At 45.4% G+C, this 18,941-nt stretch overlaps 2 protein-coding genes across 3 annotated transcripts; one reads left to right on the forward strand and one right to left on the reverse strand.

The window, feature by feature from the left end:
- Window positions 1-2,175: 2,175 nt before the first annotated feature.
- LOC141014690 (bucky ball-like) lies at window positions 2,176-5,544 on the reverse strand. Its single transcript, XM_073488578.1, has 7 exons — window positions 5,373-5,544; window positions 4,845-4,997; window positions 3,402-4,766; window positions 2,827-2,928; window positions 2,649-2,732; window positions 2,503-2,575; window positions 2,176-2,421 (listed from the first exon to the last, which is right to left on the reverse strand). Exons 1-6 carry the CDS (start codon window positions 5,377-5,379, stop codon window positions 2,544-2,546), a joined length of 1,743 nt encoding a protein of 580 aa, XP_073344679.1. The 5' UTR covers window positions 5,380-5,544; the 3' UTR covers window positions 2,176-2,421; window positions 2,503-2,543.
- A 1,147-nt stretch (window positions 5,545-6,691) lies between these two features.
- kbtbd2 (kelch repeat and BTB (POZ) domain containing 2) lies at window positions 6,692-17,032 on the forward strand. 2 transcript variants are annotated; one of them, XM_073488776.1, is made up of 4 exons: window positions 6,692-6,892; window positions 9,024-9,604; window positions 13,794-13,959; window positions 14,270-17,032. In XM_073488776.1, exons 2-4 carry the CDS (start codon window positions 9,432-9,434, stop codon window positions 15,827-15,829), a joined length of 1,899 nt encoding a protein of 632 aa, XP_073344877.1. In that variant the 5' UTR covers window positions 6,692-6,892; window positions 9,024-9,431; the 3' UTR covers window positions 15,830-17,032. The 2 variants fall into 2 exon arrangements, with proteins under 2 accessions (XP_073344877.1, XP_073344878.1); XM_073488777.1 differs by having other exon boundaries at window positions 6,692-6,832.
- Window positions 17,033-18,941: the final 1,909 nt, after the last annotated feature.

An 18,941-nucleotide genomic window follows, 5' to 3' on the forward strand; every position in this document is an offset into this window, starting at 1 on the left:
ATGCTGCTCTGATTGGCTAGATTTTGGTTCCAGGTGAGAGTTTAAAGACCTAATTTCAAAGCCAATGAAAAATGTTTGTTTCCCACTGAGTCCCTCCCACTGAGGTGCAACTACTCACGGTGCGTTCATGTGCTGTCGGAAATATTGGAAAGAAGTTTTAACGATAAGGAAAATTCACGTGAATGCCCTCTCAAGTTGGGAAGACAACTCGGAAAGTCTGAGAAAATGTTGGTACACGAGTTGATGTCACATGACGCTGAAACATGGCGGACAAAAGTAAACATTGGGTTGATGGTAAGTCAAGTATCCTTCGTCACTCAAATACTGGAAACAGCTGTCATCATGTTGTTTAAATGTTTAAAACTATTTCTTTTTGGCGTCCCACAGTCCAACATGACACACATGAACACACCAAAATCAAATGGACGACTTCCATACTCGAGAAACGGGACCGTCTGAGGAGCATTTGAATGCAGCATCACCTGAAGGGAGGCAGACAAAGGGGAAAAAGCAGGAGTGGTGCCTTGAAGGTCGAAGCTGATTGGCTTTAATTAAGAACGACAGACCTGCAGCTTGTCAGATTCATTAGCACAGGTTGCAGATTTGTGTCTCAGTGGCACATCCTTGCATTTTTAGCATCTTTGTGATTTACTGGTGGAGGCGAGCAGAGCACATATTCAGATGCAGCTTTGACCCCCGAAGAGCCAATTATGAGGTCAGATGATGGTTGTTTGGTAGCCTGGAGCAGTATTTGTGAAGCATAAACACTCTGAGACCAATTTGTTGACTGGACCAGTAGATTTAAAATAAGTGCTGCAGTGTTTGTATTCTGGTCAGTGTGGTCCTTCAGGACAAAACATCCCTGACACGGGGTTTTTAGTTTTAGAGCTCAAATCCTTCATATCTAGTTTTGTGAGCGCATTCTGCTTTTAGTCTCTTTTCTTTTCACGGTAATCTGATTTAATTTTCTTGGTTAAATGATGATTCATTCAGTCGATTAAAGATATAATGTGAGAATTCTGCATTAAAATGTCTAAAAATTGCTTGACATGTTGATGAGTTGTGTAACTTACATTATCCCAAATGTTTTTAATGATCTTCCTGCTGCTTTAACTTCCAGGAGAGAATCAGAGATTGATCTGAGTCAGATTACTATAGTGTATCAACCTCTGACTAAACTCAGCAGAGATTCTGGTTCTGGTTCTGGTTCTCTCTCTCCTCTCTGTAATGTTACGTTCATGAAGTAAAGTCCATTTCCCCTCCAGCTCCAGTCAGCAGTCGACATTACAGAACAGAAACACCCGACAGTGGAGGTCGCCTCCGGATCACTGCTGCAGTCAGGTTGATAAACAGGAGTGAAGATAAATCCACTTTTTAATCCCACAAGTTAAAAAGTAATCTCTGAGCTCTCCTCCCGTCGGATCAGAGCAGAATCTGATGTGACTCCTGGTGTTTATTCAGTTAATCGGCGACTATCTCCTCTATCTACCTCATCTTTTGTGAAAAATACACGAGGCATGTAATATCAGTGACGGAATGTAACAAAGTACATTTATTCAACTTCAATTTTAATGTACTTATACTTGAGTATTTCCATTTTCTGCTACGTTACACATCCACTCCACTACAGTTTGGAGGCAAATATTGTATATTTTACTCCACTACATTTATCTGTTGTTATTAAGCACATTACATGCTGCATCAGAGCCAAACTAGTGCATTTTAAAATGTATTTATTAAATCAGTAACCGAATAAAGAAAATACTGATTGTATGAAGTATAATATACTTTTACTTTCAATAATTAAGCACATTTATTAGAAAATGACTTCATATTTCATCAGAATATCTTTACTTCCATTACTTTTGGGTACTTTTTACAACCCTGCAGTACTCGTCAGCAGACTGGTGGAGTAATGTAATGGGATTACAACATGAATTTGACTGTATTCCAGTAAAGTTACAAAGACAAAAGATGTAATCAGATTACAGACACACTCAACTGAACAGATGTTTCTCTCGTCTTTATTTGCATATGTTTGGTACTGAAATAAGAAAGTAATCAAGTTATATTGCTTCAATATTGTGATACTTGGATTACTTTACTGACTATTGGAGTACATTTAAAAGTCACCCTCTCAAACCAGCTGGTCACTGAAAAGGAAACGACTCACAGTTTAAATAATGACAATATTTTATTGGACTGGCCCCAAACAGTGACACCATCATCTGTAACAACCTCTCAGCCCAGTTTGTGAAATTCATAAATCATTAATTGTGTCACTGCGTAAACTTTACACACATTTTTTATTTTTTTTTATACTTTTATCTAACGTAAGGAGGTTTTCTCTGTGCAGTGCATTTCACCTGGTGCTCTCAATATTACTCATGGTCCTGGAACAATTACACCTTTGAGGGGGACCTGAGGAGGAAAAACAAAAAATATTAAAATATATTTTGCCACCAGGACAGAAGTGTGTGTTCATGTGTGTGTTTCACTCACAGTTCAACACACTTTATTCAACAAGTCGATCCGGGGGGACGTCAACATCTTGGTTCTCCTCTCATCATAGAGCCTGACAGACAGAAACATTTTAAAGAGATGCGACAGGCCGGTGAAAGTTAACGGTGTTGTGATCAGACACTAACCTCTCTCCCAGTGAACTGGCGGCGGCTCATCGTCGTCCTCATCTCTCGGCCTGTGGTACATCACTTTCCTCTGAGTGCTCATCTCTGTCCAGAGGATGTGAGAATAAAAAGGATATCAAGAAGGCGAAGGGAAGTCGTAAAGACCGATATTAAAGACATGCGAGTGTTTAAGGCGAACCTTGTCGTTGCAGAGCGGCTGCTTGTCTCCTCCTGGGAATCATGTCGCCGTCTCCCCACCTGCTCTGATCCGACGTGGTCACGTCTTCTCTGCAGAGTCTGTCTGCGAACGAGTTCACACATTCAGCACATTAGTCCTGACTGCAGCTGTGCACAAACAAAGATGTGTCACCATAGGCTGCTTTTTTATGCAACCAGCAAAATCTGCATTTGTATTTAACATCAAACGTCAGAATAATGTTTGCAATCTAAGAAACGTACGTCACACAACTTTTTAATGAGCCAGGTGCGAAGGAGAGCGACGAGAAGACCGAGAGTTGCACTTTCCATCTATTTGCGACGTTTCAGCGTAGACCTTCATCAGGCTGAGTCTAGTAAGTGTCTCAAATAAATGTTCTGAGGTTGTCTATTTTTATGATGCCACTACCTTAGCTTAAAAAATAGGTGCACCGCAGCCTCTTGAAAACAATGATGTTGCTCAAGATCGCCAGCAATCCTGCAAGACTTGAGGACGTCAGACTACAGGTGGGTCTTTGTCATGTTTTGTACTGTGGTGCTGCAGAGGTTTGGACTTACCCTGACACGTTCTGCACTGCAGCTCGCTGCTCGTCACCTCTCCACACTCTCCTCCGTCAGCCGCCTCCTTCTTACAAACATCATGACCTTCCTCCTTGGCGACCGGCTCCGGCTGGTCTTTGTACTGGCCTCTCTTATACCAGGGTTTCCCTGCATGTCTCAGTGGGACAGATTGCGGCTTCCTGGGTGCAAAATGCTTCCTGACAACCACCCTGACCGGCTGCTCGCACCCTCGTCCGTACCTGCCGTCCTCCTCGGAGTCTCCGGCTTCGTCCCTGTATATCTTGGAGCTGTGGACTTTGCTCCTTCCTGGACCTTTCGGGAGGTTTTTCCCGCAGCAGGCGCACATGAACTTCTTTGACCCCGGCAGACGAACTTCCTCCACTTCCTCTGCAGCGTGAGGAGATCCGCTCACAACCTCCGGCAGCCTCCGGCCTGTGTACACGTGTTTGGGGAACAGATCAGCGTCGTCCAGATCTGTGGAGAACATCTCGTCTCTGGAGGACAGCTCGTCCAGAGATGGACTGAGGACGCTCAGCCGCTCGTGGGTGGAGTGCATGGAGAGGTAGTTGTAGTAGTAGGGAGCAGAGGCAGTGGTGGGGGAGGAGATGTTGGCTGCAGCACCTCCAGGAGACAAGACACTAGTGAAGGGCAGCTTGAGGATCTTGAAGTTTTGATCGGATTTCTGTTCTGTCTTTGCATCCGTGGTCGGTGGTTGATTGGAAGAAGGTAGGAGCTTGTCGGCGTCACGTTTGGGAACACTCGGCTCGGTCACGGAGGTATCTGACTGGATATCCGTGACCTCTTCCTTCTCCTGTTCGCAGTCCTCGTGAACGGAGGAACTATCGAGGGGCAACTCCTCTTCCAATCCTCCTGACCAGCATCCAGGAGGGCTCAGGGCGTCCAAGCTCCTCTGGCTGGACTCGGCGTCGTACACCGCCGTCGTGGAGTCACTGAAGGTCAAAGCTGGAGACTCCAAGTGGACATCGGGCACCGAAGACGGGAGGTGACCCTGCTGCTCTTCGATCTTCTTCTCTTCTTCTGGAGAAAACATCCCCGAGGCCTGAGAGGCGACTCCCGAGTCCAGCTCTCTGTCAGCGCCTCGGATCTTATCCAAGCACTCGATGAGTTTGGTGATGGCGTCGCTCGGGTCGGTTTGAGCCTCCGAACAGGCCATCTCTCGCCTCCCGTGAGGCGGCGGCGGGTGATACTGCTGGCGAGGCGCGTCGCTCCAGGTCGGAGCGTGGAAGCGAGGCTCGAACATCCGCCTGTGATCCATCGGATAGATCGGGGCGTGTGGGAAGACAAAGCCGGGGTACTGCATGTACTGGTACGGGTGCATGCAGGGACGACCAAAGTTAAAACCTGCAGACAAAACGCACACATTTCACGCAATCTGATAGATAACGAAACAAAGACGGTTTTAAAAAAGAAGCTCGATACCTCCAGGAAGACCGTAGTGACTGTACGGGTTGTTCAGCTGCCACTGCTGGTACAGGAAGTACGGCTGAGACGGAGGCTGGACGTAGAAAAACGGTCGGTGGTGTTGAGGTCTCTGCTGTCCGCCGCCGAATGCATGAGGTGGTTTTCCTCCGTCTGCAGGAAGCAGCAGATGGTTTATTGTTTGTAGTAGTTTGTGGTGACCAAAACTGGTATTTTAAGCCTATTTTAAGTGGTTCTTGTGCCTAAACCTTCACCAGTGACGAGAGAAATGTTAAGATTTTACTTTTCTGCGGTTTTCATTTACTTTGCTAACATTCATGCAGGCGATTAGGTTGCATACATTGAAAAAATGAAGTTATTAGCAGGATTTTTCACTTGTTTAAGAGTAAAAAATATGACTTTGTGAGAATATTTCATGCATGAAAGGGTTACATTTGAGATTAAAGCCAATATTCAGCTGATGGATGTTAATAAAAGTGACACACAGCTCAGAAACAAACGTGGATATCGAAATAAGGGAAATCTTACCGTCCATTTTGTGTCTCGTGTCAGAAATAAAACACCTCAGAGGGATGAAGGCAAACAAATAAACATCTCCGAGCTTCGAACGATTAAAGACGAGTTTTACAGTCGACTCTTGGATAAACAGAAGTAGAGACGCTTCGCTCTCAGGTCCACATGACGTCCTACTAACAAAAGGCCAAACATCTCTGCTCATCAGTCATATAGGAAACAGCTGCTGTGTGCTGCGACTGCAGGAGGACGAATCAGGACTCAGATTGAATGCAGTCAGTTTGATGGCATGAATTTATAAAGTAGCTTTGGATTTTCTAATATCTGTTACTTTTTATGTCATAATTATGACTTAATTTAGTCTTTTTTCCTCATAATTTTGACTTTTTATTTCATATTTGTGACTTTTTTTAATCTCATTTCATCTTTTTTCTCATAATTATGACTTAATCTTGTCTTTTTCCTCATAATTTTGAACTTTTTATTTCATATTTGTTACTTTTTATCTCGTAATTTTGACTTTGTCTCATAATTAATACTTTTTCTCTTATGTGTGACTTTTTATCTCATAATTTCATATTTTTTCTCATAATTAATACTTTTTTCTCATAATTCTGGCTTTTAATCCAATATCTGTTACTTTTTAAGTCATAATTATGACTTAATTTAGTCCTTTTTTCCTCATAATTTTGACTTTTTATTTCATATTTGTGGCTTTTTTCCTCATAATTTAGATTTTTTAATCTCATATTTGTTACTTTTTATCTCGTATTTTTTTTTTACTTTATTTCATAATTTTGTCCTTTTTCTCATATGTGTGACTTTTTATCTAATGATTTTGACTTTTTATCTCATAATTTCATATTTTTTCTCATAATTAATACTATTCTCTCATAATTCTGGCTTTTAATCTAATATCTGTGACTTTTTTCACATAATTATGGCTTAATTTTGTATTCTTTCCTCATAATTTTAACTTTTTATTTCATATTTGTTACTTTTAATCTCGTAATTTTGACTTTTAATTTAATAATTTGTACTTTTTATCAGATATTTGTGTCTTTTTATCTCATATTTTCTAAAACAACATCTTTTTAGAGTGAATTATATTTCCTCTACATTGTAGTAAAATGATTCATGTATATATTTAGCGGCCTGACAGAAGTTAAATATATAAAAACAACACAAATGAAAAACAACAGTGGCCTCATGACGTCACGCCCCCTCTGCCCGCCGGGGGTCGCTGTTTCTCTCCTGACCGCGCAGGGCTGCTCGGGTTTTGGGGCGCATGCGCAGTATCCTCATTTGGCCTCTGGTCTTTCAGGCGCTTATGATGCGCTGAGGTTGTCCGCTGCTCGGCGCCGCTACACAACAGTTTAATGTCTAAATTCGGCTCGGGGAGCTTACTTGGCACTTTCTGCTGACGAGAAAAGCCCATCGCGACGGTTCCGAGAGTGGACTCGCTACACTTGCTTGTAAGGAAGCTCGGATTCGGGTTTGTTGAAGCGGTCCAAAGTGGCTCCGGGCTCATTCAGGTAGCTAGCGTACGTTTATGTAGCTCTGCTAGCAGTTAGCTTAGCTTGTGTTTTTGCTAGCAGCGTGACCGCTCTCCGATGCGGCTGCTGCGGAGGTTTTGTACCCATCGTGTCGGCTAGAAAACACATTCACAGGTGAGCTAATGACAGCGGACGCTCGGCTTTACGACACCGAGCTAAGACCCGTCCACAGCGGGGCTAACACGCTAGCTAACTGCTACGTTACCCCGGAACTGTGGAGCGCAGGGAAGCTAACGATGCTAACTTGCCGCGGGTGGCGATCGAGCAAAGTGTCGCTGCTCGAGCTAGCGATATAAATGACATCTAAGCTAGCTGATAAGGTGTGTTTGTCAAGTTTTTATCAAAGATGAGGATGGACACCTCGTTGTAAAACAAAGCCACAGGGATGTTGTGAATGTTTGAGGGGTTAGCTAACCTCTGGTGAGGTGTGTTTTGCAACAGGCCCGCCTGTCTAATGTTACTTTGCCATGTTTCAGACAGCGGACGGGTTTGTTTTGGACATGGTGGAGAGTGGATCGGTGGTTTACGTGCTAACGTAGCTAGCCAGCAGCAGGCAGGGCTAAAAAAGGTGCTAGCGATGCACAGTCTTAAACTGTCCAAACAGACGTAGCTCGTTAGTTAGCGTGATGTTGGAGGTAAATGTAGTCTCGTTAGCTCGCTAGTTAGCCGACCAGCTAGTTAAGATCCTGCTGAAGTTGATGTGTGTAGATGGCCTAACGCTGGATGAAGGATGTGCCATGCAATGACCGATGCTAACATCAATATATAGCATGCACACATTGTTGTTAAGCTAAACATTCAGACTAGAAACACCTCATCGTGGTGTGTATTCACTGAAGCGAAGCTAACACATGCTAACGAAGTGTCTCCTCCTTTTTTCATCAGTTTTTTGAATTGTGCTAAAGATGCTAAATGCTAGCTATCTGCTCGTGCTAACAGAGTTAACAGAAATGTCAGATATCCAGACTCTCGTGTTGACAGCTGTCTCAGGGCGTGTTAGCAGCAGGAGTGTGAAGAGATGACACCGGATCAGAGGTCGTCTCGCCGGTACCAGCATCCAGCAGACCTGGCTCACCGAGAGGTGGTTGTTAAATTCATACATATTCAGCTCGTGGGTGAGATTATTAGCTTGTCTTTGTGTTTTCCCTGCAGCTGATGTGCACAGAGGGGCTGTGGCAGCAGGCTGTTGTGGTCAGCAGTTGTAGTATCAGTGGTGGTAAACGTGGCTTCGTGGCTCTGTGTCATGGTCACCTGCCAAGAAGACCATTTCTGATGTGAGCGGTGGAGCTGAAGTCTCACGGCCGGACAGACGTGTGCTGTGTTTTTGTGTTACCATGTGTCTGAAGGCTGCAGCTGAGGATTATCTTCATTCTGCGTCATTTACTCGATGTATCGTTCAGTTGTTTTGTCTGTAAAATGTCAGAAAATGGTGAAAAATGACAAGATGATGTCCTCAAATGTCGTGTTTTTCATAGACGGGGATCTCATTGCAACTCAGTGTGGATCTAATGTATTTAACTGTTGGCCTGTAGATATCTGACCACCTTCAGCTGTTTCACCTCATCGACTCTTGTTTTGCCTGTAAAATAACCTGCAGATGATCGTAGTGAGATACAGAACAGCTGAATGAAGGTGGTAAGTTTAGTCTGAATGTTGAGGCCCATTTTAGACCCGTGTACTCGAGTACCTCCACAACATGAGGTTGTGAAGAGTTAAAAGTACGGATACTTTTAATACCACGTCTTTAAAACGACACCAGATCTGCATTCGATGGGAACAAAGTCCCGTCGCTGTGAAGGAAACAGATCTACAATCAGATTTTCACTTTGATAATCGATGAATCAGTTTGAGTAGTTTATAGATTAAGATTCAATGGTTCAGCTTCTTAAATGTGAATATCTTCTGGTTTCTTTCCTCCTCTACGACCGTAAACTGAGTGTCTTTGGGTTGTGGACATTTGAGGACGTCTTCTCGGTCTTGGGGAAACACTTTCTGTCATCTCAGACTAAACAACTGATCGATTAATAGAGAAAATAAATGTTATCCGCAGCCCTGCTCTGGTTTCCAGACTGATGACTGGTCTTATTGTTGTTCTGCTGTGTTTTTCCAGACAGGCGCTGATGTAGCAGACAGCGTTGCGACAGTTGTCGTGCTCTCGCTCTACCTCGGGTCTCCCGGCGCCTCGCTGCATGACCTCAGACGACAGACGGATCCACGAGGGGAAGCAGCCGCCCTCGTCCTCACCCCGGACCCCTTCCTCTGGACTCCCCGACTGTGACCGCAACCTCCTCGTCTCATCTTTCAACTCCAGCGGAGGAAGTTTCCATTCACGTCGGAGCTGAACACCTCCACTCGAGTCCAGTGGAGGTGTTGAAGAGCCCCCCCCTCCCTCCCTCCTCCCCTGTTTTTTCCTCCTGAATCCCTTTTTTAACATTATTTTTTCTCCTGGTTGGTTCGAGTCCGGTTCTGCCGGCCGTGTGACTTTTCAAAACTGGGGCGCGATTCATGGGATGCAACCATGTCGGATCTCAGTGAGCGCAGGCCGGTCAACACGGACTACGCTGTCTCCCTGCTGGAGCAGCTCAAGTTCTTTTACGAACAGAAATTACTGACTGACGTCGTGCTGCTGGTGGAGGACACCGAGTTCCCGTGTCACAAGATGGTCCTGGCCACATGTAGCTCCTATTTCAGGTGAGTGCGCCGCCCCATTGTGAGCCCACTGGAGCAGCTCATGTCGTATGCATGTGTGGGAGTTGTGTCTTCTGACGGCCTCGGGCTGGTTGCGAGCCTGCGTCGGGTCGTATAGATATACAGTTTCAATAAATAATGCAGCACGCAGCGCCGGGCTTTTGTGTTTTAAAGACGGCGATTATTCCCCCTCGGTGCGACTGTGACGAGGCGGAGGTATGCTGTCGTTGTGTAGCCGTGTTGTGATGTGTGTAAGTGCTTGCCTCCTACAGTTACAATGAATAATGCACCATGTGTTGCCTCTCTATACGTGGAGGATGGAAACCAGGGAGGAGGTTTCCTTGAAAGCTGGAGCTCCAGTTGTTTCCTCTCTGATCTACCAGTTACTTAAAACATATGATGTGTTACATATTACTAGTTACTATCATCTGAAAGTGTCACGGTAACTATCAAGGTCACCATTTGACTCAATTTTCAGCGCTCACAGCTATTGATCGACTATAAACTGTCATTTAGTTTTATGTATGAGGTGCTCTTGAACGCACCGTGACGTCCCTGCCCGTAATGCAGATATCAGAGTTAAAGAAGTGCAGCTGAAGTCGTAAAGAGATCAAGATAAAGGTTGTTAAATGGAGTTATATTGTTCTGCTGCTATGCTAACCTGGTCAGTCGACTGTAAAACCTTTCGCCGTCACTCAACGTGTTGATTAATATCTTCTGCGCGGATCTTGATGAAGAAAGTTGTGTTCAGGTGGCTGGTTTCTGTGAGTGAGTACAGTTTGAATACATTTTATTTGATATTGGATGAAGCCTGATTGAATTAAAGGGGACTGTTGGGCCTCGTTTGAGGTATGCTCTCTACTGAGTGTTCATTGTTACGATCAGTGGAAGGAATAAATGGACACAAATAAGGGCTTTATACGTCCAACACGTCGACTCAAGTTTGAGCTGACGACGTCTGGCCAACACGCTCTGTTACTCTGTTACTGGCTGAAGTAATAGATTACTTAGCCGACGCTGACTTCCTGCGGGGACTAAACGAAGCCTCCTCTAACCTGCACTTCTTCTCCCCGGGGAGGCCTCATTTGTACGCACAACATTGCATAATGAAGTGTGTGTGTGCACTGCGGCGAATATGACGGAGCAGCAGCGGGAGCAGCAGCAGCCTCGGCTCTGGGAATAGTCCATCTGTACATGACAGGAGCTCATGCTGCATTTGAACTCCCTGCCTCCTCCTCCTCCTCCTCCTCCCTCGCTGCCTCGCTCCCCCACTTCGCTGCACACTCACGCATGCATTCCAAGAAAAGGTTCCCGACAACTCGATGCCTCCCTCGCAACCCACCCACCTCCCTCCCTCCCTCCCCGCCGTTTTTCCCACGCACTCGTTATCTGGTGCGAACATGCAAAGCATTTCCCCCGCAGGGTTCAGAGGTGTCGCAGTGCTTCCTCTACCGCTGCTCCTTCCTGCTCTATCTCCGTCCGCCGCCTCGAGGGGGGCGGGGGGAGACTCTGGAGAGACGAGGGGAAAGTCTGGTCACGTAGGTTTTTTGGTGAGAAGAGGGAAGAAAGAGAGGAAAAGGAGGGAGGGAGCGCAGGGGTTTGCCTGCAGGGTTGCGTAATGCGGCCTGGCAGGTTCAGCCCCTGCTGCGAGCAACACAGTCACACACACCCCCCCCAAAAAAAACCCCTTCGTACGGGAGGCTGCAGACTAACTGTTCAAGAGCGACACATATTTTAGCGTCGACTCATCCGTCTGATTGTTTTTGCATCCAGTTGTTTATAAAATCATCAGAAACCGTCTATAAAATAGTTCAAACGTCTCCAAATTGATCGTTATAAAGATATAAGGCGGAAGATTTCTGCATTGGAAGGACTTTTTGTTATATATTTGTGTTTTTTGTCGTGCATCTTCCCAAAAGTTCCCGACAACATTCAAACCAGAGAAATCAACAGGTTAGTTTTATTTCTAAGGCTGCAGCTGATGATTACCTTCATTATAGATTCATGGTGAACATAATTGGCAGTTTAATTAATCGCTAAGTCTATAAAATGTCCCAAAAAAGTCTCATCTTGAAATCACTGCTTCTGTTCAACCACGTAACGTTATTTTAATAATGATTTACAAGAGAAAATGGCAGAAAATCAGGAACTTTTTGATATTTTTTCACCACTAAACCACTTTTTAGAAGTTCAGTCTGTGTATTTAACTTTTATCTGAGTGTAATAACAGAAATATATTTGTAGGATCACAGTCACAGACTCCAGGATGGTTCAAAACTCTTCCTGTTGGAGGAGTTAATCCAGTAAACAAGCCCAGAGGAAGCGATGTGTTTGTACATTCCTCGGCATCAAGTGGCCTGAACAGAAGAAGACTTTGTGTTGTTGTTGTCGTGTGCAGCGATGTCGACCGCTGTCAGGAAATCTGAACACAAACAAAAGACGAAGCCGTGCGACTGCGTCGCTCCCGCTGTGTCTGGTGACACGTTACTGACGGCGCTGAAACATCGCTGCAGAAGTGATGTGAACATTTGGCACCGCGATAAATGAAAAAATCACAGATTCAAGCCGGTAACGGCTGCACAGACGAGAGCGATGAAGCGACGCGGTGAAAGACTCGGAGATGAATGAAAAAACGTGGACGTGTAGGCGGCCGGCCAAGGCAGAGAGGAGCCCAGCTGGAGCTCAGCTGTGCGCAGTTAGTCCAGCAGACAGGTGTCCAGCAGACAGGTGTCCAGCAGACAGGTGTCCAGCAGACAGGTGTCCAGCAGACAGGTGTCCAGCAGACAGGTGTCCACTGTCACTCAGTGTCCTCACATGTTAAACATCAAGTCAGTAGTAACATCTGTAAGTAAACAGTGTGTCTTTACACTTAGTTGTGCTTTACCGGCATTAATGGACAAAATATCAGTGCACGATGGTCTAAAGTGATTATTTTGACAGATGTTGCTATTGCGTTATAATTCATGATTGTTATGGATCAATTTTATCACATTTTTCATAGTAAAATCATGATGATGTGGCGTTTCTCCTGGTCTCTGACACACAAACATGTTTTATCACATCTGGAGAAGAAGCTGTGTCGGCCTGAGCGTCTCTGCAGCGCTGCAGTTTCATTAAAACACTGTTTTGTGACACATTTTTACCTTTTTTATAAAATAATTGCAGTTCTTGCGATTAATTGTGCAGCCCTGCTCCAACAGTTTGACTTACAGAGTCACTGTCATGACGCCTCTTTGTTGTTGTAAACATAATTTCCACAGATAGAAGAAAAGTTAGTTGTGTCCTTCCTTTAAACGTCTTTAACTCCGGAGTGATGCGACACATGAAGATAAAACTCTGTACACTTTCTTTACACATGTTGTTTCCCGCACTTCATCATTTTTATGGCGTTATCGTTAACGTGGACGACGTAGCGTATCATGAATGAGTGACTCTGTCTGCTTTTCACTTCAGTTTACATGTGGAAATCACACTCGAGTGTAAAATTGCACTTATACAACAGTTACCAACAAAATAAAAGACAGTTTGCTCTCAGAAAACAGGACAAAAGTGCCAAAGAGTCACTGAAAACCAGCTTCACGTGAGTTTGAATGAATATTCTGATGTCTAAAAGAGCGCATCATGGTGTCATCATCATTATATCGGTATTAAACGGACGCACTCGGCTCCAGATTCAGTTTATGTTCGAATTTGTTTTTGTTTGTTTTTTTGAAGGAGCTGGAAAATGAGTTCCAGCGGGAGCCGATTGCAGGTCGTCTGACGCCGGTCGGTTACCGTGTCTGTTTTTACAGCCACTCTGGCTCGAGGCCAGCCGTCATTAGGAGGCTCTGTTTGTTTAAAAGAAAAGATTTGGATGGAAAAACAGCGAGACTGATGAGGAGCTTTATCACCGACTGCTTCTCTGAAGAGTCGAGTTTTGTTTGACTTGATTAGAAGTCGGCCTGAAACTCGTCGTGTTGTTGTTGTTGTGACGCCCCGAGTTTGTCTGACGTCGTTAGTTGATGCTGAAAACACAACACGGACCAGGTGTGCATGAAAAGACGTTGAGTTGTTGCAGCAGCAGCAGCAGATAACATCTCTTATCTTTATGGACACATGAGTGAATCTTAATCAGTGTGAGATCTGCGGTTCACTTCCTCCTTCGGTAGCTCCTGTTGACTGATGACTGATGTCGTCGTCTCTGTTCCTGCAGGGCGATGTTCATGAGCGGCCTCAGCGAGAGCAAACAGACCCACGTCCACCTGAGGAACGTGGACCCGGCCACCCTGCAGATCATCATCACCTACGCCTACACGGGCAACCTGGCCATCAGCGACAGCACCGTGGAGCCGCTGTACGAGACCGCCTGCTTCCTGCAGGTCTGTGGGAGCTCAAAACAAAACTCTCTCTCTGACTTCTCTGTGTCTGAATGTTTATATTAATCTTGCACCGTCTTCTAGAGAAGCCTACAGAAGTGAAGCGATACGCTCTCGACTCATGTTTTTAAAGATATACATCCTCAACCAGAACCAGTTGTGTTGGGACTGAGAGCCAAAGACAGGAAGTAACTGTGGTCATGTAAACTCAGTGTCAGATAATAATAGATAAAGACAAAACGGTGTCCTCTGATGCAAACATGAATATTTCTGTCCGTCAGACGTCTGACTGTCGTCTCTCGCCCTCTCTCAGGTGGAGGACGTCTTGCTGCAGTGCAGAGACTACCTGGTGAAGAAGATAAACGCTGAGAACTGCGTCCGCATGCTGAGCATCGGCGACCTGTTCAGCTGCAGCGAGCTAAAGCAGAGCGCCAAGCGCATGGTGGAGCACAAGTTCCCAGTGGTGTACCGGCAGGAGGCCTTCCTCCAGCTCTCCCACGAGCTGTTGATAGACGTCCTGAGCAGCGACAACCTCAACGTGGAGAAGGAGGAGACGGTGCGCGAGGCGGCCATGCTGTGGTTGGAGTACAACATGGAGGCGCGCTCGCAGCACCTGTCGTCCGTGCTCAGTCAGATCCGCATCGACGCACTGTCGGAGGTGACGCAGCGCGCCTGGTTTCAGGGTCTGCCGCCCAACGACAAGTCCGTGGTGGTGCAGGGCCTCTACAAGTCCATGCCCAAGTTCTTCAAACCGCGGTTAGGCATGACCAAGGAGGAGATGCTGATCTTCATGGAGGCCATGTCAGAAACGCAAGGCGAGGGATACGTCATGTCCGGGTCCCTGCCGACCACGGTGGTGTGTTACAGCCCGCAGGCGGAGAAAGTGTACAAGCTGAGTAATCCTCCGGGAGACCTGCAGAAGGTCGGGACCCTCGTCACGCCGGACAACGACGTGTTCATCGCCGGCGGGCAGATCCCGCTCAAAAACACTATCACCAACCACGGCAAGAGCGGGAAGCTACAGGCGGTCTTCCACTCGGTCGATAGCTTCTTCTGGTTTGACGCCCAGCAGAACGCCTGGGTGCCCAAAACCCCCATGCTGTGCGCCCGAATCAAGCCGTCGCTGGTCTACTGCGAGGGCTTCATCTATGCAATCGGGGGGGACAACGTCGGCGGAGAGCTGAACAAGCGCACGGTGGAGCGCTACGACTGCGAGAAGGACGAGTGGAGCATGATGAGCCCGCTGCCCTTCGCCTGGAACTGGAGCACCTCGGTGGTGGCGCACAACTGCATCTGGGTGATGACCCACGACCTGATGTACTGCTACTTCCCCCGCGCCGACACCTGGGTGGAGATGGCCATGCGCAAGACCAGCCGCTGCTTCGCCTCGGCGGCCGCCTTCGGTGACCTCATTTTCTACATCGGCGGCCTCCACGTGGTCAGCAACTCCGGCATCCGCATGCCCACCAGCACCATCGACGGCTCCTCCGTCACCGTGGAGATCTACGACGTCAACAAGAACGAGTGGCGCCTCGCCGCCAACATCCCCGCCAAGCGCTACTCGGACCCGTGCGTGCGGGCGGTGGTGCTGCTCAACTCGCTGTGCATTTTCATGCGTGAGACTCACATGAACGAGCGCGCCAAGTACGCTATCTACCAGTACGACATGGAGCTGGACCGCTGGTACCTGCGGCAGCCCGTGTCCGAACGCGTGCTCTGGGACCTGGGCAAGGACTTCCGCTGTGCGGTGGGGAAGCTGTACCCCTCCTGCCTGGAGGAATCCCCCTGGAAACCCCCAACCTACCTCTTCTCCCCCGACGGAGCCGAGGAGTTCGAGGTGGACGGGGAGCTGGTGCACCTCCCTCCCGTATAGCTCTGAACCTCCGCTCCCCTACCTCGCTGACTGAACCAGGACATCTGTAAACGCTGAGGGATGAACACGAAGGGGGCGAGACGTTGGAGGGATCTCTGGACTTTTCGGAGGCTCGCATCAGCTCCAGAACGATGCAGCCGGGAAAACAAAACAAACAAAAAACAACAACAACAAGCTTGGAGAGAAAAAGACGCCCCTCGGAAATACAAGTAAATCTGGAAATTCTGTTTATTTTCTTCTTATTTTGTCAGTCGTGACATCTGTTAGATATTATTACAAGTCTGTCATACTGTTTCTACAATGTGATGATCTGAACGTCAGCTGATGTTTGTGATGATGAGGGTGATGATGCACTTAACTGGTAAACCTTCTTGGAATGACAATGGCAACTGTACCAAAATCCCCCAGCCTCCTCTTCCTCTTCCTCTTCTTCTCCTCTCTCACCACTGATAAAGAAACGCTGCTGAAAATCTCTCAATCGAGAATCAAAAACGTTCCTGTAGACTTTTAAAAAAAGGCTCTGAGGAAGTTTATCCTTTTGTTGACGACGACAGATCAGCTTTAAAAAAATATAAGAAATAAAAGTATCAGAACGTCTGTAGACGCCTCTTAAATCACTAAATGTGCTACTTTTTGACTGGGGTTTGGTGAGGTGACGACATGAAACGTGTTTATTGGAAGCTGCTGAAGTTTCGATGCCTGTTTTTGATGTCAAAGTTGAAGTTTAAAGGAGAAAATGTTGCATTTTGAACTGTTTAAAGTTATTTATTCGTCTTTTATTTTCAATAAAATGTCAGAAAATAGTGAAACGCTTCCTCCACAAGTTCCCGAAGTCCCAAATTTACTTCTTTAAATGGACTAATTCATCTCTGCAACACTTCAGGATCCAGTTAGTCTTCAGTTTACACTATTTACTAAGGTGTAAAGCTGCTGAACATTTGGGTCACTGGAGAAGTTTTAATGTCTGTTTCTGATTTAACCGACTGTTGAAAGTGTCGTTTAACAACAGATCGTTGGCACAAAGTCCATGAAATGTGGAGAAAGTTCTATTTTCTGACATTTAATAGAACAAACAATCAATGAAAAGCGAAAATACTAAATGAACGAGTGATTTGGACGATTGAATAACGGTAATTTAGGCCCGTTTTGTTGTTTATGTATTATTAACATTATTATTATAAATAGTAGTTTATTTTTAAAGCACTTAAGATCAAGAGTAAAGTGCAGTGTAACTCCAAAGTTAGCCTTTCGATAAAAAAAACAAGCCTTCAAACGTCGTCCTCCACAAACTCCGACCTCTTCAGAGCCTCGTTTTAAAGCTCTCAGCTTCTCGTGTTCGATCCTCCGGCGTTGAGATTTCGAGCGTTCCTCTTTAAAAAAAAAACAAACGGCATCCATCTCTTCTTCACGAGGCCTCGCAGACGAGAGGACCAGAAGGTTTTTCTGTGGAGAAGGTTCGAGGACCGACGGGGGAAACGAGTGAGAGGCGGAGAGGGTTTAAAAAAGAAAAAACAAAAAAAGAGGGTGACTGCAGGTCCGGTCGCCCGACACCTCTCCTCCCTCACCGCTCTGTCCTCCACCCTGACTCCACCCACCGCCCGTCTGTCTGTCTGTCTGTCTGTCTGTCTGTCTGTCTGCACACAGGTCTTCCACACAGCCAGCAGTTTACACCTCACTCCATCCATCGTCACACGATTACACATTTCTTTCTGCGAACACACAACAACAACAGACTCCACTTCTCAGTAGGTTTCGGGCTCATGCATATTTTTTTTTTTTGTTTTTTTTTTTAATTTCCAAGCTGCTGAAATATATATATAATAAAAAAATATATATTTTTCATAACTGTTTTAGTGTGGGGGAAAATAACCAGGTCTATTTTGTATTAGTGTCTTTTTTTAATTTAATATCAGACATTACTGTAGTGTGATTGTGGGGTAGATTTCCATTTTTCCTATCAGATTTAATTTTTCTCGAGTGAATATTGAGGAATCTTGCTGCTGATTGGTTGTGAGAGGAGAGGGCTGGCCCACGGCTGTTGCTACGGAAATCGTCTCTGCAACCGGCAGCAGTAGCGGAGAGGGCGGGTCGGGTCGGGTCGGGACGGGGAGGGTCGGGTCGGGTCAGGGAGGGACGGGGTTTTCCTCCTACCTTAAAAAAACATGAGCACAGGTGCTTCATGACGAACCTTACTAGCATGTTTGGCTGCATCATATTCCTTTGGCACTGTATTTTGAATGAACGTTAATTTATTAAAAAACATACCAAAAACGTTCCTGAAACGGACTCACCGGCTCTTTTTGTTCTGATTCACTCATGATCAGTGTGTTTGTGTGAAGGACTTATGGGGTTTTTTACGGAAGACTATGTTTATTTCTCGTCTTCAGTTTTCTGATCTTATTAACTTTCTTATTTAATTAACTCGCGGCACGTAAAGGATTAATTATCGATCATATTTCCTGCTCATCAAACTGCGGCTAGCTAGCTCAACTGAAACACAGCTAGCTAAACGCAGCCATTTTAAGCTAGCTAACTCACTGAAGCTAACTGATAAAATTACAAAGTTGGCTAGCAAACACGAATGAAAGACGTGCTTGTTGACATAACGTGACATTTTGTAAATGTGTTTGATTTAGTAAAACTTTTCTCATAGTTTCAAAACTAAAACTTCTAAGTAGCATTTAGCAAGCTAACGTTTGTATTTTCTTGCTAGCATTGTGGCTAACAATGGGCTAACTGGTGTAACGTTACAAGAAAAAACTGAAAGCTAAAACATTTTCTAGAGACATTTATTTCCACGTGTGACTAATTTTATTTTTCAGGATGTTTTTTATTTCCACATGTGAAACCGAGTAGGAAAAAAAAGTATTTTTCTAGAGAATTTGTCTTTTTTCTTCTTTATTTTCAGAAGATTTTTTTATTTTATTTCCATGTTTGAAACTGTTGAAACGTTTGAAAGTGGCGGAAAAAAAGTTTTTTTCTTGATTTATTTTATTTTGCACGTGTGAAACAGTTGAGTTTATGTGGAAAAACTAAGTAATTTTCTTTTCCAGGAGAAAATTCTTTATTTCCACGTATGAAACCGAGTTGGGAAAACAAATTCAAGGAGTCT

Source organism: Pagrus major, chromosome 19, assembly GCF_040436345.1.
Source record: "Pagrus major chromosome 19, Pma_NU_1.0".
In the NCBI taxonomy this organism is placed as follows: Eukaryota; Metazoa; Chordata; class Actinopteri; order Spariformes; family Sparidae; genus Pagrus; species Pagrus major.